Source organism: Tupaia chinensis, unplaced genomic scaffold (genome assembly GCF_000334495.1).
Source record: "Tupaia chinensis unplaced genomic scaffold, TupChi_1.0 Scaffold000182_1, whole genome shotgun sequence".
NCBI classification, from domain to species: domain Eukaryota; kingdom Metazoa; phylum Chordata; class Mammalia; order Scandentia; family Tupaiidae; genus Tupaia; species Tupaia belangeri.
Genome location: NW_006159657.1, coordinates 9,412,655 through 9,435,966, shown reverse-complemented (window position 1 = coordinate 9,435,966; position 23,312 = coordinate 9,412,655). Strand labels below are relative to the sequence as shown.

General features: G+C 50.2%; 2 protein-coding genes across 2 annotated transcripts in view; one reads left to right on the top strand and one right to left on the bottom strand.

Moving 5' to 3' along the window:
- Positions 1–4,504: 4,504 nt before the first annotated feature.
- On the top strand, positions 4,505–20,064 carry GPRC5B (G protein-coupled receptor class C group 5 member B). Its single transcript, XM_006146590.2, has 3 exons — positions 4,505–5,655; positions 15,340–15,452; positions 16,802–20,064. Exons 1-3 carry the CDS (start codon positions 4,539–4,541, stop codon positions 16,844–16,846), a joined length of 1,275 nt encoding a protein of 424 aa, XP_006146652.2. The 5' UTR covers positions 4,505–4,538; the 3' UTR covers positions 16,847–20,064.
- IQCK (IQ motif containing K) overlaps positions 17,315–23,312 on the bottom strand; it is a 130,342-nt gene continuing 124,344 nt past the window's right edge. Inside the window, exon 9 of the mRNA XM_014587063.2 lies at positions 17,315–20,860. Within this exon, the coding sequence (XP_014442549.1) occupies positions 20,808–20,860 (53 nt within the window). The 3' untranslated portion in view covers positions 17,315–20,807. The remainder of the gene's footprint in view (positions 20,861–23,312) is intronic.

The following is a 23,312-nucleotide window of genomic DNA, read 5'->3' as shown; positions in this document are numbered from 1 at the left end:
AAAGAAAGAAAGAAAGAAAGAAAGAAAGAAAGAAAGAAAGAAAGAAAGAAAGAAAGAAAGCCAGCAAGCCGCCAGGTCCGGGATTCAAACTGTGGTCGACCATGTGGGAGTCTAGTGCCCCTAACCACCACGCCACCCACGCAACCCGCTTTTACTCCTGCCCATGGTTCATTCTAAAGAAAATCCTCTGGCTGATTCTCATGGGCCTGGCTCAGCCCAGATTCCTGTTCATGAACCAATCACTGGGCCAGGCCTGTGTCAGACACCCGTGCCGGGAGCTAAGTCGCAAGGTAGCTCGCTATGAGAGGAATATCAGGAGCTCTGTCCAGAAATGGGAGAGCCAGCTGCTGAGAAGCAAAAACAGCAGCTGTCTCCTAGAAAGAGCAGAGGGCACCACCCTTGGGAATGAAGACGGAAAGCAAGAGCGTATCCATTTCTTGTGTGTCAGAAAGGCGTTGGAACTAGAGTCCTGGGCCAGGGCCACGGAGCTCTGCACAGTTTCAGAAGTGTGGTCGCCATGTTGGTGGTTTCAGCATTGCCATAGGCTTCCTGTAGAGGTTTGAAGGCTGCATAGGAAGGGAGCGGAGCGGAGAAACCGAGTCACACTTGCAACCGGACCTGGAAAGAGGAGAGTCCCCTAAGGAAGTGACCAGGGATGGCTAAAGAAGGCCGAGTTCCTGTAAGGAAGGAACACAGAGAGTGGCCTGAAGCCAGGAGGCCTGCCTGGTTTCCTGGCATCTTCCCCATTGACTCTGTCCTTACGTGTCTAAAGCAGGCTTTGTTAACCTTGGCATTATTGACTTTTGGGTTTGGGTAATTCCTCATGGCAAGGATTGTCCATGCATTGTAGGATGTATAGAAGTGTCCCTGGCCTCTGGCTAACAGATGCCAACCCCACCCCCTTCGTCAGTCGTGATAACCCAAAATGTCTCTAAACATTGCCAAATACCCCCTGGAGGGGGAGAAATTGGTTAAGAACCACTGGCATAGGGTCCCACGGGGAGGGTAGTGGTCCAGACTCCAGAAGTACATTCCTACCTGTTATCTCTTAGCTCCCCTGGGGATGGCTGAGGCTGGCTGCAGTGTGGCCCAGACAGGCTGTGTGGGTGTTTCTTGCTGAGAAATCTGCATCGAGTTTGCCATTGATGAGCTGCCTGAGGGAGACCCACTCCAGGGCCCCTCCACCATGGGGGACTGATGGCATTTTGTTCTGTCCCATCTGCTTCTTTTTTTTGGGGGGGGGGGGAGGTTTTCACTATAGGGCACGTGTGCTCGCCAGACAGACAGACAGAGACAGAGAGACAGAAAGCGAGAAATCACCCCCAGGGGGGATGGCCACGCTGCAATCCCTTCTCCTCCATTCTCCTCTTGGAATTGTGGACACGTACGCACACGCACCTGGCGTGAGTTTTAAGCCACCTGGTCCGGGACGCGAACCGTGGTCGACTACGTGGGAGTCCAGCGATATAGCCATTATGCTAACTGCTAGTTCCTCATCTGCTTCTTAAGTTTTGATTCCCAGCATGCTTCCAGGACCTCAAGATAACCAATTCTTTCTAGGATATTTCTCCAAAAGGCAGTTTGTTGGAGTATGCCCAATGAATCTGCAATGTGAGTTATATCAGTGAGCATTCCTTTTTAAAAATTATTTCTTAATTTAATTTTATTTGTCATTATTATTTTAATTTGACCAAAGAGACAGAGAGAGTGAAAGGAGGAGAAGGTGAGAAAGTAAGCCGCACAAGTCCGGGACTCGGACTGCGGTTGGCCATGTGGGAGTCTAGCACCTTATCCATCACGCCACCTGCCGGCTCATCACTGAGCAATTCTAAAATTTCAAGATGAAGGACCAGCAGATGGTGTAATGGTTACACTGCTGGACTCCCACGAAGTCAACCGTGGTTCGAATCCCAGACCCAGTGGCTTAAAACTCACACTTGCTTTCTGTCTCTCCAGCAATCGCACATACTCTGTAGCAAAAATTTCTTTCAAGAAAAAAAAAAAAAAAAAAAATTGAGAAGGTCTGGCCCCGTAGTACAATGGTTAAGCCCTATACTCAGGGAGCCAGATCTCACAAGGCCAACTGAGGCTTGAATCTTGGCCCTGAAAGCTTGAAAATCACACAGGGCATGTGTGCCTGCATGCCCCAAATCCCGATGGGGTGAAGTGGAGGAGGGTTGCAGCATGACCACGCCCCACTGGGGGGTGCTTTCTCTCTGTCTCTCAACAGCACACACCCTCTGGCAATAGAAGTTTTTCTTCAAGAGCTCAGTATTTTAATGTGTTTGGTTTTAAGTGGGTCGATGGGCAGGACTGGGTGAGGCAGCTAAGTAAACATTGCACAGGTGGTTTAGGGGCGGCACGTAAATGGCCACTGTGGACCTCGGGTGCCTGCTAGGGCAGGACCAAACACGGTGCTGAAGTGCAGGCTGACTTCCACATCTGGGGTGCATCCTCACCCCACATCATGAGTGGGATGCCGGGATGCTGGCTTAAGGACCGTCTCTCACCAGACACCTATTCCCTTATCTGCCGTCAAAGGGGACGATCCCTACAACTCCCGGCACCTTCTCCTCCAGCGGCATCAATAATTGATGCCAGTCGATGGCCTCACGGCCAAGGCAGGATCTGAGATGCTCACAGGATCTCCGTGAAGGAGCAGAGAGGTGGTCGATACTGCATTTACTTAAGGGAGCCCCCAGGGAGGCCCATAGCTGCTGGGAGTGGCTGAGCTAAGGCTGGGCTGGACAGGCTGTGGCCTCCTCAAAGGCCAAGCTCCCTCCCGAAGCAACGAGCCCATGGCAGTGGGGTAGAGGACAGTCCTGAAGGGCATGTCTGGCACTCATTAGGTATTGGCCAAGCATCGCCTTTGTGCCAGATGCTGTGTGCTGGTGCTCGGAGAGTTCCCATCTGGGTGATTTCACTTCCCCCAGGTGACATTCGGTGCTATCTAGAGACATTTGGGGTTGTCACAATTGTAGGATGGGTCTGTGTTACGGGCTCTAGTGGGCAGAGGCCAGAGATGGCAGCTAAACATCCTGCAATGCCCAGGACATGGCCACAGCAGAGAATAATCCAGCCCAAACGTCAGTGGGCTGAGGCTGAGGATCCTGGGTTACTGATGAACACAAGCGACCGTGGCTCGGCCCTGCCACAGTTTGCAGTGGGAAAAGGCAGGCAGAGGCAGAGGGGGAGAGTAGTGAGCAGGCAAAAGAATGACAGATGTGATTAGCGCTCAGAAAGGAGACCAGAGGCTGCGGTGGAGGAGTGGGGTGTGCCCCTGGCCAAGGTCTGAGCTGACAGGCTTTGAGCTGAGCCCAGTGGGGGAGGAGCTACTATTTATGCAAAGACAGGGGTGGGAAGTAGGGGGGTGGGTGGGTATTCACACAGAGGGAGCCCCCTCCACAGTGGCGAGGAGCCTTGGGTGAAACACCACTTAGGCTTCTGGGTAAAGTCCAGCTTGCACGGAGGCAAGAGAGAGCTGCAGACTGACTCCTGCAGGCCTTCCAGGGAGAGGCCGACGGAAGGAGGGGCGGAAGGAGGAGGTGGGTTCTGGAGAGTTCTCTAGGTGGGATTGGGGCCACGGGTGAGGGAGAGCTGAAGAGGGTAACTCCTTGTGGATATATGAGGGGTCTTCAAGGTTCATAGAAAATGTGTATTATGAAAAAACTATGGATTCAAAACTGCTTGCACCAAAACAAACTCGTACTTTAATTCCATTTTCCCATGGACCTCTTTTTTGGTTTGTTTGTTTGAGAGGTTTTTTTTTTTTTTGTTTGTTTGTTTGCTATAGGGCATGTGCACTTGCCAGAAAGACAGAGAGAGACAGAGAGACAGAAAGTGAGAAATCGCCCCCCAGGGGGGATGGTCACGCCACAATCCCTTCTCCTCCATTCTCCTCTCGGGATCTTGGGCACGCATGCACACGTGCCCAGCATGAGTTTAAACCACCAGGTCTGGGACTCGAACCGTGGTCGACTACATGGGAGTCCAGCGACATAGCCATTACACTAACTGCTGGTCCTCCCATGGACCTCTTGAAGTCTCCTTGTGCTATGTTTGGCATGCTGGGGGGGGGGCTGCTAAGAAGAGGTGCTTCTAGGAGTTGGGTTGTGCAACCTTTGGCAAGAGTCATCACCTCCTGGCGAGCCTGTCTGTCCCCTGTAAAATGGAGGTCACAATGGGACCTGGAGTTGCCGTGAGGAGTGGGCGGCAAAACGCCAGCTGTTGCATTGAGAGGTCAGCACCTGGAGTGGGATGCGGCTGTCCTTTAAAGTTTCATTTTATCCCCTTATTTCTGAAGAGGCCAGACATGGCTTGGCGTATCAGATTCAAAGAATACAGGAGGGTGTACAGAGAATGTGGGTGTCCTCCCTCCCTGTCCTTCAGCCTCTGGCAGTGACGATTCACAGCTGATTCCTGCACCCAGCCAGGGTGCTGGTGGCAGCTGGAATCCTCTGGGCAGGAGGCTGTGCTGGTGAGAAACAGGCACCTTTCCCAATGTGGCCAAAGGCACTCCGTGGACTGGCGGGTTTGAAATGAGGTGGGTCTTCAAGAAGTTGGGCAAGCGAGGGTCTTACCATGAAGCGATCCTGTCCCCCAACCATGCCCCTTACTTTTCCAGAACACTCGTGGTGTCAGAGAGAAAGATGAGAACCCACCAGGTGTTCGCCTTCCTCCTGCTCTTCGTGGTCGCCTCCGGGGCCTCTGAAAACGCCAGCACGTCCCGGGGCTGCGGGCTGGACCTCCTCCCTCAGTACGTGTCCTTGTGCGACCTGGACGCCATCTGGGGCATCGTGGTGGAGGCGGTGGCCGGGGCGGGCGCCCTGATCACGCTGCTCCTCATGCTCATCCTCCTGGTGCGGCTGCCGTTCATCAAGGACAAGGAGAAGAAGAACCCCGTGGGCCTCCACTTCCTCTTCCTTCTGGGGACCCTGGGCATCTTTGGGCTGACCTTTGCCTTCATCATCCGGGAGGACGAGACTATCTGCTCTGTACGCCGCTTCCTCTGGGGCGTCCTCTTCGCGCTCTGCTTCTCCTGCCTGCTGAGCCAGGCATGGCGCGTGCGGAGGCTGGTGCGCCATGGCACGAGCCCGGCCGGCTGGCAGCTGGTGTGCCTGGCGCTGTGCCTGATGCTGGTGCAGGTCATCATCGCCATCGAGTGGCTGGTACTGACCGTGCTACGCGACGCCAAGCAGGCCTGTGCCTACGAGCCCATGGACTTTGTCATGGCCCTCATCTACGACATGGTACTGCTCGTGGCCACGCTGGGGCTGGCCCTCTTCACGCTGTGCGGCAAGTTCAAGAGGTGGAAGCTCAATGGGGCCTTCGTCCTGATCACGGCCTTCCTCTCTGTGCTCATCTGGGTGGCCTGGATGACCATGTACCTCTTTGGAAATGCCAAGCTGCAGCGGGCAGACACCTGGGGCGACCCCACCTTGGCCATCACGCTGGTGGCCAGCGGCTGGGTCTTTGTCATCTTCCACGCCATCCCTGAGATCCACTGCACCCTCCTTCCGGCCCTGCAGGAAAACACGCCCAACTACTTCGACACATCGCAGCCGAGGATGCGGGAGACGGCCTTCGAGGAGGACGTGCAGCTGCCGCGGGCCTACATGGAGAACAAGGCCTTCTCCATGGATGAACACAATGCAGGTAAAGGGGCCGTTTGTTCTGCAGGGACTCTTCTTCCTCTCCAGTGGGAATGGGTGGTCCCGGGGGCAGTCCTAGCAGATCAGAGTCTACATTTACTGAGCTGAAACTGGCCCAGAAATAGATGCTTCTTAGTTAGGTTTTTGTTTTTGTTTTTGTTGTTTTGTTTTGTTTGTCAGTTGCCAACTAATTTATTATAAAAATCCAAGTTTCTGAGGTTTTTTGAAAATTAGAATCTGGTACCACTGGGCTGGCATTCCCACCGGCCTGCAGTTACCTGGGACCAACTCAGCCCTGACAGTGTGTGCTGGAAGGCCCTGCCTCTCGCCTCTCCTGTTAGGGCTCCACTTTTTTTTTTACCACACTCACTTCCACTCCCTATCGCTGACCTGAACTCTAACATATTAGCATGAATTCCCTGACTCCCTGGGTTTGCACCCTCTGTGCCAGATGGATGCAGAAGGCCCTGAGGGACAGTGCTCCTGTCCTCTCACTCTGTCACCAGCCATTATGAATCGTGGCCCTAGATATCAGGTTCAAATGCTGCCTCTGCCACTCCTCCATGTGTGGCTTTGAGCAGGTTACATGACCTCTCTGAGCCTGTTTTTCTCACCTGTAAAAGAGAAATACAGGTGACACTTGAACAATGTGTGGTGGTGGCGCCGACCCTCTGTAGGGTCAAAAGTCCACATAGAACTTTTGATTCCCCCAAAACTTAACTGCTAGTAGCCTACCGTTGACCAGAAGCCTTATCAATAATATGAACTCTCGATTAACCCATATTTTGCATGTTATAGGCATTCTTTTACTATATTCTTACAATAAAGTAAGCTAGAAAAAATATGATATTAAAAAAACTGCAGGAGGCCAGCTGGCCCTGTAGCCTAGTGGTTAAGGGAGCCTGTGGTTAAGGCTCACTGTGGTTCAAAAGCCATGGCTTCAAAATAGGCCAGGCACGAATCCCTGCATGCCAAAATCCTGACAGGATGGAAAACGGAGAAGGGTTTGCATAACTACATCCCATCGCAGGGCGCTCCTCCCTCTCTCTGCCTAGCACGTGAGCACAAAGCCCCCAGGCAGCTGGCCCGTGGTGTGTGCACCTTAATGACAGTCCTAAAAGCAGAGTCTGAGACGGGTCGGGTTCAGGTTTACTTGGGAAATGGTCCCGGCAAGGGAAAGGGCAGGGAGAATGAAACTGGGAAGGCAGGAAGGTCAAAACAGGTGCATTAATGAGCTGGTTGCCACCACGGACGGCGGGGCTCCCTCCTGCTGGCAGCACAGGACACGTGTAAATGAGCCTCGGCACTGGCCCTTACAGGACAGGAGGCCGCGGCACCTGTCCACCAGCTCCTCTCTCCCGTGGTTATGAATGTCCCCAAACTCTGGTGAATGGCCTGAGCACGTGCCAATGGGTGCCGAGGCAGGAAGAGATCTGCAGAGCACTTGCAGTGGGAGTTGTCAGGGTCCCCAGGACTGTAGTGGGATTCAGGCGTGAGCTTAGGAGTGGGTACAGGGACCCAAAGTCCCTGCTCTGGTTGCTTGAGAAGTGTCTCCTAGGGTCTTTACTTGAAGAACGTTGACTTCCAGCACCTGAGATAAAATAAAACTGCCTTTCTCAGTTACCTGAAGAAGCCTCGGGCGGCAACAATCGTATGAACAGCCAGTCGTAGAAGCAGCAATAGTTGTAATGACTCCCTAGTCATTGTTTCCTGAGCACTCACTGCGTGCCAGGCGCTATTCTAAATCTTTTTTCTTTCTTTTAAGTTTTATTTATTTATTCATTGAGAGAAAGAGAGAGAGGTACCCTTGACTAGGTCTCACCATGCCACGATCCTGCCCCCAGCCTTCCAGCCAGACAGGATCATAGGCACCACGCTACACCCAACATGTTCAGGCTGACCCAGCATCCAAACCTGGACCATGCGTGTGACTCTGGACTCAGTGCAGTGGCGCCCACCACCTGCACCTCCACAGCTGGGCCCATTCTAAATCCTTGACCTGCATCCTCTCATTAGTCTCCATCGCCTCCTAACGAAGTGGGTTCTATCCTGTCCCATCTTCTATCTGGACAAATGGAGGTTCTGAGAAGTTTCAAGGACCTGCAGCTGGGAGAGTTCCATTCCAGACTGTCATGATTCATATTGGTGGCATTCCCCCAGGTGCCTGGAGCACGGGCCGCCTGCAGGAGTTCGTCATCCCAGGCCCCCCGTGCCCGGGCTCAGAGTGCATCCCACCCAGGCCCTGTGCTGGAGGAAGTGCATGGAGCCATAGAATCCTCCACAGCCACCCCTGCCCCTTCTTGCCGCCAAAATACCCAGCTTCCTCTGGACCTCCTGCCCTTGCCAGCCCCAGCAGGGAACGCTGGTGGCCCCACCTCTGACAGGGCTGGAAGTTCAGCATGGCTTTTGGCAGAAAGCTCTAGGCGAGAAGCCTGTGTTAGTTGAGAGGTTTGGCAGGGACAGCGGTGTCAGCCCTTCGAGGGTGGGTGCTGCTCCCCAAGCTTACCATGGGGCCAGGAGAAAAGGGTCAGGATGGAGCTCTTCACTGGGTGGCCAGTGCCCGGGTCCTGATAGAGCCACCTCTTCACTGGCTCCCCCTGGGAAGATCTGCTTTATCTGAGGCCCATGGTTCCCCTTGGGCCTCAAGGGTAGCAGAGGCTCTTCAAGTGGATGCAGACTTCGGTGTTTCGTGTTTTCTTGGGGAATTGGTCTGATGTTTTGTCAGGTTCTCAGAGCCACCTGTGATTCCTGAAAGGTTAAGCAGTGTTGTTTAACACAGTGGTTTTATTGCCTTAAGAGTGAAAAGCAAGGTGTCAGGATGAAAGTATTAGGGTCTTCAAAGTTCAGTGGCTTGCTGCCCCCCAGCCACAGTTCTGGATGTTCATTGGCTCACCACATTTAATCCCTCTAAGCCCAGGAGGTCTGTTTTGCAGGCTGGAAACCAAGACACAGAGAGGCAAAGTAACTCACCCAAGAGGACAGAGCCAGGGCTCCAGAACCCCCATACATGACCACTCTGTCACGAAGTTTCTCTTTTTTTTATTATTATTATTATTTTAAAGAGATTGGTGCTATAGGGCGTGTGTATGCTCAATAGAGAGAGAGAAAGTGAGAAATCACCCTACCAGGGAGGATGGCCATACCACATCCCTTCCCCTCCATTCTCTCATGATTTGGGGCATGCACCACACGCACCCAGCATGAGTTTCAAGCCGCCAGGTCTGGGACTCGAACCCTCTAGGCCATGTGGGCATCCAGCGATGCAACCATTACACCACCTGCTGGTCCCAACTCTCTTCTTAAAGCACTTCAGTGTCCCTTATCTCACTGACAAGTGTGGCAGCACCACACCTGTGGAAAGATAAGCATTATGGACTCACTTTACAAACTGGGGCCCAGGGGCTTCTTGTTTGAGCTCTTGCCCTAAGAATTCGGCAGAGCAAGGAGGGAAAAGTTGGGTTTCTGAATCCTGTTAGAAACATACTTTCTTGTAAAATTGCAGCCAGGACTTTATATCCACATAAGATCCAAGGGACCTGGGACCAGGCTGGTCCCAGTGGTGTCAGGGCTGGCACAGGGGGTGAGGGACGGTCTGAGAGGTGCTGCACCCCACTCTGTTTCACTCTCTTGACACATCCCAAAGCTAAGTAAATCGCCCCCGCTTCCAAACAGTTTATTATTCCTGACAATCAAGGAGCAGCAGTCGTCAGACAGCATACGCAAGGAGCTTTATAGGTTCAGAAGTGAAAATAGCAGGAAGTGCCCCAAGTCCCGCTGCCTAGGGGCAGGTGCGGCCACAGCTTATTCCTGTCTTGCCAGAAATCTGTCCGTGCACACACGGACACACACACATACTCCCAGCCGTACCGCAGAGTGAGAGTTTTTGCTTGTTGGCCTTTTTAAATTTGCCAGAGGGTTCACGTGCTTGCCAGAGGGAGGGAGAGAAGGAGAGAAAGTAAGAAAGGATCCCCTCTGAGGGATGACCCCACAGCAGTCCCTTCTCTTTTTCTCCTTTCATTTTGGGCATGCGCACGCGCACACACGCACACACGCACACACACACACACACACACACACACACACACACCTGGTGTGTTTTTTTACCGTCCAGGACTCAAACCACTCCATCGGCCATGTGGGATCCAGCTGCCTTACCACCACACCACTGGCTGGTGCCAGCGTGGTTTTTTAACTGGCTGCACATTAGAATCACTTTAAAAAAAATTTACAGTGCTTGTCCCCCTCATTCTCATTCTCATCGAACAAGCCTGAGCTTGGGCCTTTTTTTTTTTTTTTTTTTTTTAAGTTGTACTTCTTTCTTCTGAGACAGTGAGAGACAGAGAGACAGCACCCCACCAGGGTCTTGACACCATAATTTACCGCCAGCCTCAGCCAGCCTCCGATCATGGGCACACATACGCCCCGCATACTCAGAGAAGTCTCTAGATGCAAATCCAGCACCTTCTCGTGTGGGTGGGTCATCCTCACCAAGCACCACACTCGACCTCTGTCGCCATCTGGCCTCAGGCTCAGAGTTTTTAAGCTGTCCAAGTGATCGTAAGGGTCATCAGCGGGGAAGCCCTGCTCTGAGTGGTGCAGTGAGCTTGCTTAGAGCCTCCCCAGGTCAGGACCTGCAGCTCCCATGCCCTCTCAGCAGCGCAGTTTTCCAGCAGGCAGCATCATTTATTTTTCTAATCTTCCGGCGGTGAATATCCGGCTTGCTTCAGGCTTTCCGTGATAAACTGTGCTGTAGTGAACATTCTTACCCATTCATCTTTATGCCTTTGATCAATTAACTTCTTGAAAACAAACAAACAAACAAAAAACTCCTAGATATGAGTTGAAGAGTCTGCCCCTTAAATCTTTTTTTTGTTTTGAGAGGTTTTTGTTATAGGATGCGTGTGCTCATCAGACAGACAGAGAGAGACACAGAGACAGACACAGAGACAGAAAGCGAGAAATCACCACCCCCCCCCGGAGCGGGGGGTGGCCACGCCACAATTCCCTCTCCTCCCTTCTCTTCTTGGGATCTTGGGCACACATGCACACGTGGCCAGTGTGAGTTTTAAGCCACTGGGTCCGGGACGCAAACCGCTGTTGGCTAACTGGGAGTCCCGCAACATAGCCATTACACTAACTGCTGGTCCCCCCCTTAAATCTTGATACATACTGCTGGATAGCACCTCAAAAAGGGACACACACCCCCACCCCATAATTACATGAGAGCCCATGTCCCCTCTCCTTCAGCAACCTTGCGTGTGTTCAAACTTTTTTCTTTATAAATTTGCTATAGGGTGCATGTGCTTCTTGGAGAGAGAGAGAGACAGAGAGAAAGGGGAAGTGATATCACTCACTCCAAGGTGGGGGTGAGGGGGAGAGGCTCTGCTGCAATCCCTTCTCCTCCATTTTCCTCTCAGGATTTTGGGCATGCACACACACGCACCTGGCTTATTTTACAGGCCACCAGATCCCGGACTCAAACTGCACAGTTAGCCAGGTAAAATTCAGCCACCTTAGCCACCGTGCCACTGTCCGGTCCCAGACTTTTCTTTTAATAGCCCTCCTTTGGATCATTCATCAAAATTCACATAGAAGCAGGCAGAGCAGACCTCTGACAAAGCCAATTTACTCAGAAAGCTCCCCCAGGAAGGATAAGGTGGAGTCCTGGCTAGGGTGGCCTTTGTTCTAGAAACCTTGGCTTTGCTGGCTGGGGAGTCTGGGCATGCTCCATACCACAGTGGACAGCTGTTGGCATCTCTAGGGCTGACCTTAGCCAGCTTGTATTTTAGAAACCAGGGCTCTTAGGCCTCACAGAATAGCCAGTGCCCAGGAGTGAGGGTTGGCCCTACTTTTCTAGCATTTAAATAGCCTTAGAGGGGCTCCTCCCTTGGGAGTCCATCTCGGAAGAGGCCCTGAGATGGGTTTGAAGAGCCCCTGAGATGGGACAGTCATTCTCCAGACTGACTACGGCTCTGCCAAGCCCCAGCAGCAACGCCCTATATCTCCATCCCCTGACTAAGTCTCAGCAAGTCACGAGGTACGTGGTGAAGATGCAAATACATCCAGGGATGTAGCACCTTGGGTCACATCTTGGAAAGCGTTAACAAGACACTTTCAATGTTCACCTTTCCAAGGGGCAAGGACGGAAGGTGTCCTTTCTTCTCTTAGGGCTTAAGAGTCCTGGGATTCTCAGGGCCAAGGGCTGTTTAAACCATAACACTTTGTTACCCACTAGAAGGCATTGGGTTGGCTTTGGGGACAGGGCCAACCTGGTCTTGCTTGCAGGGTTTAAATGAATACCACAGAAATGCTGGCGTTCAACCTATGAGCTTTGATCCCTGTGAGGACCCCCTTACACATGAGCCCTGCTTGCCTTTCAGAGCTGGCCTAGGTCAGGAGTGTTTGCTGTCAGTCAGGCTTCTTATACTTAATTGCAAGGAATAAATATGATTTGAATAAGCTAAAATATGATTTATTTTTTAAAGAAAAGCTGAACAAGGTCCAGCAGGTTGTGTGGTGGTTAAGGCACTGAACTCCCACATGGCTGACCATGGGTTGAGTCCCAGACCTGGTGGGACTTGCTTGCTCTCTCTCTCTCTCTCTCTCTCTCTCTCGTGAGCACATGTGCCCTATAGCAAATTAAAAAACAATAATAAAAATAAATAAGTAATTCTAAAAATAGATATCTGAACATACTAGAAAGTAGTCTTCAGAAGTGGTTGGATTCAGAAGACTCATGTGACAACTTTAGATTTGGTCTCCCATTTCTTGGCTCTGTTAGCACTGTGGCAGCCACAGCTCCAGGTTTGCACAGAGTCCAGTGGAAAAGAAGAACATTTTCCAGGATACCTGAGCAAAACTTCCAGGGTTAGCTCTGATTGGGCCTGACTACTCTTTCCTGAACCAATCGTTGTGTCCAGGGAAGTGTGATGTCCTGATTGGCCAGGTCTAAATCACATGCCCTTTGAGGCCCAGGGTCAAGGCAGTCATAGCCAACACTCAGGGGTATAGAATGTGGGTAGGATCTTCATCAGAGAACCACAAATAGCCACTACAGAGAGGGACTGTGGGGCCAAGGCCCCCCACAGGAGTCCAGTCTGTTTCCTTGAAGAGGAAGAGTTTGCAGGCAAATTTCTCCACCAGAGCTGCAGCAAGTCTACACAAAAGTGGTGCATTTGGTCTTCCTTTTCCTCAAGCAGGTCCAGGCTAGGAACTGTGAATGGTGAGAGTCTATGAGCTGGTTCCCACGTCCCCTGGGCTGCTCCCCTGCAATGCCATCGCCACTTCCTAGGAAGGGCAGCTGCTTGCCCAACTGTGCACAGTGAGCTGCTCAAAGGCTTGGGATGCTGCACAGCAAGAAGGGCTTTCCTAAGTATGTCTCAGAACATGTGCTGCTTTGGCCCTGCCTCAGTTTCTTAGGTCCGGTCTGGGCTGCACTGTCTCCTCATGCCACTTAAGTTCAATTCTTTCTTTTTTTTTTCTTTTTCTTTTTTTTTTTTTTTGAGAGATTTTTGCTATATGGTATGTGCTCTCACCAGAAAGACAGAGAGAGACAGAGAGACAGAGAGTGAGAAATCACCCCCCCCGGGGGGTGGGGGATTCCGCAACCCCTTCTACTCCTTTCTCCTCTTGGGATCTTGGGCACGCACACACACGCGCCTGGTGTGAGATTAAGCCACCGGGTCCGGGACTCGAACCACAGTCGACTACATGGGACTCCAGCGACATAGCCATTATGCTAACTGCTGGTCCCAAGTTCAGTTATTTCTAAGGAAATGTAATGGCGCCACTGTATCTGACCCAGTCACGGTGGCACACGCTGCTAGGACTCTGTGCTCCACAGGTCGGGATTACCTGGGAGGTTCAGGTTAGATCCTGATCCAATCAAAAGGCCTGGCACAGTGGCATGTACTTTAATTACAGATGGGGAGGCTGAGGCAGGACAATTACCAGCTTAAGGCAGGCCTGGCAGTACAGCAAGGAGAAGCCTGGATGGGTGGCATGCACCTTGTAGTCCCAATTGAGAGGCTGAGGCAGGAGGGTGGAGATAAGACCCTGTCTTTAAGGGGGAGGGAGAAGTGGTATAAAAGCACTGGACGCACACGTGGCCCCACCACAGTGCGAGTCCTGGACCTGGCAGCTTAAAATTCATCCTGGGGGATAGCAGGTGGTGTGGTGGGTGAGGTGCTAGACTCCCACATGGGTGACCATAGTTCACGTCCTGGACCTAGTGGCTTATTTTCTCACTTTCCCTCTCTTTCTCTCTCTCTGTGTCTCTCCCTGGCGAGCGCATATGACCTATAAAACAAATTTTAAATAATAATAATGATGAAAATAAATAAAATTAAACAAATACTTCTTTAAAAATCATGCCAGGTACATGTGCATGTACATGCCCAAAATCCCAAGAAGGGAATAGAGGAGAAGGGATTGCAGCTTGACCAACCTCCTAGGAGGGTGAGTTCTCACTTTCCATCTCATTGTCTCTCTCTGGTGAGTGTACATACCCTGTGGCAAAAACCTTAAAACAAAAAAAGAGGAGGATCAGCCCCATGGCCTGGCAGTTAAGGAAACCAGATCATGGCCAACTGAGAGGTTCAAATCCCAGACGTGGAGGTTTGAAAAACATGCTGTGCACATGCCCAAAATCCCCAAAGGAGGGAGAAGTTGAGAGGAAGGGACCATGGTGTGGCCGTACCCCACTGAGGGTGTCTTCTTCCTCTCCCTTTTTCTGTCTTAGGTGAGCACACGTCCCCTCTGGCAATTTTTTTTTTTTTTTTTAAAGAGAGGAGAGAGAAGGAAATACAAATCTCCAGAAATACAGCAGGGCCAGTCTATGGTGTGGTGGTGAAGGCAGCTAAATCCCCATGTGACTGACTGTGTAGTTCAAGTCCTGGACTCTGTGTGGCTTGAAAAAAGTGCTGGGAGCGTGCACATGCATGCCCAAACTCCTGAAAGGAGAGGGAGGGAATTGCAGCAGGACCATTCTCGTGTGTGTCTGCCTCTCTCTGTCTCTCCGGCAAGCACACGCACCCTCTGGCCAATTAGAAAAGCAATTCAAAGTATGGCAGATAAGAAATACTGATAACCTGCCTTTCATAAGGTATCACTGCTTTGCTTCAGATCACCCTTTTATTCGTGTTTTGAAATAACCCTACACATGTGGGTAGAGTCTCCTCTTCCTTTTCCTGGTAACTTTCCCCAAAAGACCACTGTGGAGTATTGGATTTCCGTACTCTGGGGGGGTTCCAGCTCTGTATATCCGGGACAGCGAGCAGTTCTGAACTCGAAGTGGAACTTTGCATGAATGGCATTCTAGTGAGGAGATCTTTTGTCAAAGAAAACCTGAGACTGCAGAGGCACTTTGCACCCCCAGCCTACAGGGGCTGTGTGGGAGAGGGAGGGGTTGGGCGGGGTGGGGGGGGAGCAGGGTTGCTGGCCCTGAGACTGGCCTGCACCCTGGACTCTACAAACTTCCCAGCTCCACTGAGAGAGGGGTCAGGCTCCCAGAGAGCCAGAGAACAAAGCCCCTTTGTGACTTTTGTTTTGAATCAGGCTTGTGACAAAGGGGAGGAGCCACTGGGGTGGGTGGGCTGGTGTGCCCCCAGTGCAGTTGTTGATGCAAGGGAAGAAAACAAAATTGTGTTTCTTTTTCGGTGGTGCTGTGTTGCCAATCCCCCTCCTTCAGCTCTCCGAACAGCAGGATTTCGCAACGGCAGCTTGGGAAACAGACCCAGCGCTCCGTTTAGAAGCAATGTGTATCAGCCAACTGAGATGGCCGTTGTGCTCAATGGCGGGACTGTAAGTATCAAGATGTGAGGTTTTTGCAGAAGCCTAAGGGCGTATGGAGTTGGGGAGCAGCTTCAACGGGCACACACTGCTCTGTGGAGGCTGCTTCCGTGGCCTGCAAAGACAGCAGCTCTAGTGGACATCCCTTGCAGCTAGAATGCATGCAATGCTTCCATTTTTCTTCTTCCCTCTTACCCCCTTTCTCCACCCCTGAAAACCCACCTTTACTTAACCACCTACAGATTCGTTTGGAAGAGTCTATTTTTCTTGGGGTTCTTGTACCCAATGAATCCTTGGGCTTTCATTATACATTGTCCCAACACTCTCCCTGGGAGGGGACTTAGGAAAAGCGCCAAATGATGAAGCTTTACCCACCCCTCCCTCCAACCCCCAGTGCATTTTGCTTACCTCCAACCTAGTTTAAGTACCCTGGTCCCCTCTCAGTCTTTGTGCCCCAGCTGGGTACCGGGTTCTCCCCTCACTCACTAAGAGATGTCTTACTAAACTGAAGCGATTACCATCTCTGTCCGCCAAACACGAAAGCAAGTTTACTATCTGATGCCAAACAGACCTTCAGCAGAATTGTCATGGCTTATGTTTTGCCTCCGTGGAATGACATCATTTTGTTTCTCTGGCAATCCAAAGGCACGCTCTCATTCCTGCATTTAACCTCCAGACACTGCTCCGTGCTTCTTTCTGAAACACCTGAGCCAGTTTACATGTGTAAATTGGATTTCCATTCTTTATATCATATGCTGATCCCATAACTCAACCTGAGCACTTTCCTTTTTTCTTTTCTTTTTTTTTTCTTTTTTAAAAATTTAGTCAGGATGGTCTTTGATCTCTTAGGTTTTCTGGCCTTTTGAATGGTATGCAAGGCATTGGTTTGCATTGGTTTGGAACAGGTTCAAAGACAAACAGAATCACAGATTTGCATTCTTAAAACCCCCTGCCATCCTTTGAGCTGTTTGATTGTCCAGTGCCAAGAAAAGCCTGATTCACACACATTCGGCCTGTATAATAATAAATATGGTTAGAAAAGGCCCCATCAGTCACTCTTAAGCCCTCCTGGTTCCCTTCAGGGCCAGTGTGTGTAAAATCACCCAGGACTTTAAAAAGTGAATGAGTTTCTGGGTAAGGAGATTTATATTCCTCAGGGGTAGATGATTACAAAAAAGGGGCATGGTCTTATAAGAACCAGCGTAGCAGAACAGACTGGTTGCTGGTTTTCTTGGGAATGATTCAGCCTGTCTAGGGACAAGCAAGGTGACTCAAGTTTGGCACGCCGTTAAAGATTCTGTTTCAAATGTCGATGTTGCAAAGCAGAGTTCTTAGTGTGTTATCCTTGTGTGTTATTCCAGATCCCAACTGCTCCGCCAAGTCACACTGGAAGACACCTCTGGTGAAAGACTTTTAAGTTCCAGAGAATAAGAATCTCTTACCGATTTTATTCCCTGGCTGTGTCTTTCTTGAGGGAGAAATCGGTAACAGTAGCCGAACAAGGCCGCCTCACAGCCAGGAGATTTGGAAATCCTAGCCAAGGGGATTTCATGTAAATGTGAACACTGATGAACTGAAAAGCTAACACCCACTGCCCTCCCTCCCCTGCCATGTGTACACACACACACACACACACACATAATACCAGACCAACCTCGATCCCCGCAAACTAAAGCAAAGCTAATTGCAGACAGTATTAGGTTCACGCAAAAATGTGGCTGGGAAGGCTGTTTCATCCTCTGGGAGAGAACAGAAGCACATTCACAGCTGGTGGGCCAGGCTGGGATTGGTTGGATACAGGAGGGCCCCTACCCCACGGCCCCTCCCCAGCAAGTGCTGGGCCCTAGGTGGCCCCCTAGGTGGCACACGTCCTATTCGTGGAGGAGTAATGGGGACTTTTCCACCAGCTTGCTTGGTGGTTTGTACATTTCAAGGGGGTCAGGAGAGTTAAGGAGGATGTGGGTGTGAGTCTAAGGTTGAGGCCCAACCAAATAGCGGGGTGAGCTATATAGCCAGTAGTGGTAGAGAGACCCTGACATGTGCCAAAGAAGAGGCACTCTGGATGCTGAACTGACACCATCACATTTAGAAAGTGGTGACCAACCACTGTTCCTTCTGGGGGCCTCTTTCTGTAGTGCCTATGGCGAGAAAGTGAGTCCCACCCCTTCCCCTGTGGAGCCATGGAACTACTCCGGCTTGGAACAGCAGTTCCTTCTCACTTCAAAATTCTCCCTGTTGGTGCACTTCCAGGTGCTCCTCCACACCCTTCCCCAACACCATTCCCATGTTCACTTCAAAAGCTCAGAGGCACCACCAGCTTCAAGCCCTTCCAGGAAGCAGGTCGGAAGGCGGGTGCCACAGCAGGTTTCCACACCGATGCCACGTCGTGGGGCTCCCGGGGTGCCCTCTAGGATGGAGAGATGGTTTCCTGCTGCCTAGCCAGCAGTGACTTCTCGGGTCTTTTCCGTTGGTAATGGTGACGGTTCCAGGATGGAACGGATCACGTGAGCATTTCTTGCTGCTTTTGGAGGGCTCTAGTACATTTCGTCTTGGTTTTCCATGGGCTCCATGAAAACTGCTCTCTTCAAAGCCCATTATTTCTGTCATGGTTTTCATCTGTCCTGAGCAAGTCATTCCTTTGTTATTTGGCATTCCAAACATCTCGGCCATTAAAAGCCCCACGTTCTCTGCACTGTTTGGCCAGCATAATCACTAGCAAGATTCAAAGCAGTTTTAGCCCGATGGCATGGAATGTATCAATGACAGTGGGTCCTTCTGCAGATACTCTAATCGCTACATTGCTTTTTCTATAAAATTACCCGTGAGCCTTTAACCTTTAAAGAAAATGAAAAAGGTTAGTGTTTGGGAATGGGGGTGGGGGGAAAACCAACCTCTTCGTGAGCCAGTATGACTGAGCTGAGTATGTTTTAATAAACCTTCTGATTTTTCTCGAGGCCCTGGTCTCTGCTGTGTCCCCTTCCCACCCCCTGATCCTTGCAGAGCACTGGGTGAAATGAGGCCAATCTGGCCATCTCTGGGTGGCTTTCCCGCAAGTGTTCCTTCCGGCTTGTGCTTTTCCTCATGCATGGGGAAGAAAAAGCATGGCCCCAGAATGCCGCCTCTACCTGGCCTTCCGGAAGCACAGCCCCGCCCACAGCATGTGCTTGCTTGTAAAGAATCAGATTCCAGTCCTCTGCTCCAGACCATCGTTGGGTGGACTGAGAACCACAGGGAGGAGTGGGAGGGGCAGAAGTCAGGACCTGGGCTGGGCATGGGGCAGGGGGGCAGTTGCATGCAGACCCAGTATTGTGAAGATAAAGAAATCTCCGAACGCCTCAGTCCAATCCAGTGAAAAATTCTTGTACCAGGAAATGGTTGCTCACCCCCGCTCTCTGGAGTCCTTTGGAGCTTTCTGATACCATCAGTGACTCAGTCTGCAAGAGCCCCCCTTGCAGAAAGGAGCAATTCACACGATTGTTTTCTCTCTAAGCTCTTTGTTGTCCGTGCACAGCAGAAACAGCTTCCAGTGAAAAGTAACGTTTCCCCAGTGCAAAAATGGAGCCATCTTTGAGTCATGGGAAACCTCACCTAATGAGACCTGGTTTTCCTCCCATTTTACATCTCTGACATGTTATTGCGCTTCTGGGTTTTGTTTTATTTTGGCTTTAAAGTCCAAAGTGGGCTGAATGCCCTCACAATGGAGGCAGAGGTGGGAGTGAGGGGAGAAGGGAGAACACGTATTTTTCTAATGACCTTTCACCTGAAGAGTACCAAGAGCCATCTTTGCCAAGAGACTGAACGCCAGCTGCCCCCAGGGAGTAAGGTTTAAACACAAAACAAAATGGCACCTCTGTTTAAGATCTGGCTATGTAAGCAAGACTTGTTTGGGGAAAACAACGTGGAAGGAGAGTATCTGATCAAAACCCCTAATTGTAAGCACAAATCTTTCCATGTCCAGTTATTAAAATCGCTTTGGGACTATAACAGCCACTCTGGTCCGCCCTCTTAATGGAAAGCTGCCGTTCTATCCTGGACTTCTCCACTTGAGGTGGAAGGTAGAAGAGGCAATCAGCTCCGAGAACTCACAGACCGGAAAGATTGGCGCGTCTCAGGTGTTGCCCGGGTTTGTGATGTGGATGCTTGAAGCTGGCTGTCCAAGGCTTTGCTAGCGCCGATGTCATGGAGCCTGCAAGTACGAGCCTAAAGTGGGGGTGGTCTTCTTGGTTGTCTGAGGTGGAGTCGAATGCCTCAGGCCAAACCCCAAACTGAAAGGGAGCATTATGGCTTTTATAATCCAATGATGCAATGACTATACCAGCTTACAGGAGTTCTCGGCAGGTGCTTTTTATTAATTGATAAAGAGCTAAAGCTCGTTTTTGATAGATAATATATATTTATTAAATGTATTAATGTGTGTTTTATAATGTACCTTTATCTTCCCCTGGCTGACTGTTGCATACTTATAAGAAAAAAAAAAATCGTTACAGAAATTTCAAGACAATCAATGTGTACCATAAATGACTGTATATAAATATTATAAATTTAAAAGGTTGTAAAGCATGGGCAGATAGGTTTTATTTTCAAAATGCTGTTCTTAACACAAAAATAAAGGCTTTACTATTTACTTAAGATGTGTGGTAGCTTGTCAAAATAACCCAATGTCACTTCTGGCCTTTCGGGTCTGCCCCGAGGCTGAGGCTGTGGCATTTTGACTGGGAGAATCTTGGCTAACAGCAACCCACAAGACAAATGAGGGTAATAAGTTAATTTACCCATAAAAGTAGGATCCATCTGTAATACTTTGGGACCCAGACATCAAAAATCCTTTGTTATCGTCTGGGTTTAAATGTCTCATCTTGATGGGTCTGCAGTAAAAGTTAAGGGCCCATTTCCTTTGAAGATGATAATAAGCAATAATGTCTTTTTTTAGAAAAAGAGTAGTCACCAGGTTAACTAAAAACCCACTTCAGAGGTTTGGGACTTTAAATTTAAATATGGATCTTTGCAAAGGCAGCCAAAAGTGGGGAAACTGCTCCAGAGCACATCGGCATCTCTCGGGACTAGAATTCTTTGTGCATTTTAACAGTGCTTGGTGTGGAAGGATTACCCTGAAGCACTGAAGAAATATCTGGATGAAAGAATAAAATATGTGGATAATGCAAAAAGTTAAGACTGGTACTTTCTTTTAAAAATGATTTGCACTAAAGTGCAGTTGGGACAGATTCTATCTTGTGTGGGAAAGATTCTGTTTTCATGTGTACCGAGACTTGTTAAAGAGATCACAACGGAGGAAGCGCAGTTTGGCCACTTTCTTTACATGGGGTCATTTGCACTCAGACAGGAAAAGATGCCAACGGTGGTTGGTGGTTACGGTGATGGAATGTTTTCGAGCTCCTCGTTGTCCTCCATTTCGCATTTCACTGCGAATAAATGAAAGAGAAAGTCAGGATCAGCGGATCCGTTTACATACCTGGACTGACTTGTCATCTGGAAGCTGGAAACTGTGATGCGTGGACACGGTCGGCTGCACCAAACCCATGGAGGGAGCGCTGACAACGGCTCTGCCCCCCACCCCCGCCCGCAAGAACACAGGGCCATTGTGCTCCAAGGGCAGCACCTGAAGGTTCAAAATCACTTCCTGTACTGTTCGCGGCCATTCTAAATTCAGTTCAGAAAAGGGTCAGAAGTGTGCTTTGCAGGTCAGGGTACTGAAGGAAGGAAGTTTAACTCAAGATGATGACAGATTCCAGGTTCAACCCAGACTCAGCCCAGTCTGTCACCACACACCCTGGTCCCTCCATCCGCCCACAACGAAAATCTCAGGGCATCGCCAGGGGTCCATGGGAAGGTCAGAAAAGACTCTTTTCTCTTCTATCATGGTCCGGACAAGAACGTGATCCCAGTGATTTCCTGAGTCTGCCAAACAGGAAAGGTAGCTGGACACAGACCATTGCACGGTGTAAGGAAATTAATTCCAACAGCTGAGAGCCCCGCCCATAATAGCTATGGAAACACAGTCCCATGGGTGTGTGGGGGGATCCCTTTGGAAAGACCATCATTTTCTAATATGTCTTTGCCTCTGGCATCCAAGTGCTTGCCCCGTATGTAATGCCTGGAAAGTTATAGGAGCGAGGTCACCGTCTCTCATTCCTTATGGAGAGCACTATCCCAATAAGCAAGGGTGTTTGGGGTCACTGTGTAGAACAAAGGTTTCCATCAAGTTCACGCCCAGTCCTAACCTTCGGGTGACAGGGCATACACTGACCACGTATGAGCACAGGGGCGAGGCATGCCCACCAGCATGTCACTTCCTGATGGAGGCAGGACAGATGCCTTCAACAGCCAGGCCAGGCCAGCAGCCTTCACACCGGAGATACACAAAGACTCTCCAAGGGTTCTTGGCTGTAGTTCACTTAGAGAAAGTCTGTTTCCAGATCTTCGGCTTCCAGGCACAGACTTGGAATTGTGGAGTTCGCTTGGGTCCTCCTTTCCAGCCTCCCCCAGTTTGTTAAAAAAAAAAAAAAAACCCAGGTACCAAACAAGAAGGCAATCTGAAATTTTGAGGATCCCCTTTATTTTCTGTTTAATAACTATCAAAATGCATATTGTATTTATTTGGTGCTCTATACTTCTAGTAATTCTTAACGTAAGCCAGAAAAATATTTTTAATACTTGGAGGCTGTGGACATTGTCCTTCAATGTGTATGCCTTTTTGGTTCCATATATATGGAAGCTCTATGGGCCATCTCAATAGAGACCCAACATGCATCTGGACCCTACTGATCCTTCATAGCCAAGATGTCCCACGTCTCGCCAAGAGCCTTCCCAATGTCTCCTGGACTCAGGATATGCTGGTGAAGACCTAGCAACATTTGCCACTGCCACAGTCTATGGGAAGTGGCTCCCTGCCAGCTACGTGATACAGAATCGGGAGGGGGTGTGCACGGCTGGGCTGCTCTGGATCTTCACCGGGAGGTAGGCAGGTAAGCTCGGGCAGCGTCAGGAGTAACTTCAGACCTGCAGGATAGCATGCTAAATATGGTTTGCAGATGTCTGCAATTTGGGGAAATTGTTAGAAATGCAAAATCAGGGTCAGCAGGTGGCATGGAGGTTAAGGCACTGAATCCCACGTGGCCACCTTCATGGTTTGAGTCCTGGACCCAGTGGCTTGAAAATTACACCAGGTGTGTGTGCATGCATGCCCACAATCCCAAGAGGAGAGTGAAAAAGAAAGGACTGCAGTGTGGCCATCCCAGGGTGGGGGATGGTTTCTCACTTTCCCTCTCTCTGACTCTTTCTGATAAGCACACATGCCCTATAGGAAAAACTAAAAAAAAAGAAAAAAGAAAGAAATGCAAAATAAAGACCCCATGGGGACTCAGAGAATCAGAATCAGACCAGACACTGGGAGAAGAACCCAGTGATCTCCAGTTCAACAAGCCCCCCAGGTGATCTCTATAGACTAAAGCTTCAGACCCATTGACTGGTTCTCTACCCTGACTGCATGCGAGCACCACATGATCAGCTTCTGAAACCTATTTCTGGGTTTTATGCCAGAAATTCTGACGTAATCATCCTGGGGCCCAGGCTTCAGTATTTAGTCAAAGCGCCTGTGTGTTGCTAATGTTCAGTCAAGGTGGAGAAACAGTATGTCATTGGGATTCCTTTAAAGAAACATGAATGTAAGACCCTCGGAGGAATCTAAAGTTCCCCTCCACTTCTAAGCACCATGATGGCTCCCTGTGAGGTTCAAAATATCAGCTGTTTGGAAGGCGTTCTCTCTTGCCTACAACTGACAGGGCTGGAGGCTGTTAACAGCATGGAGGGACCAGCTTCTGGGAGGAACTCCCGCGCCTAGTTTTCCTTAGCTCT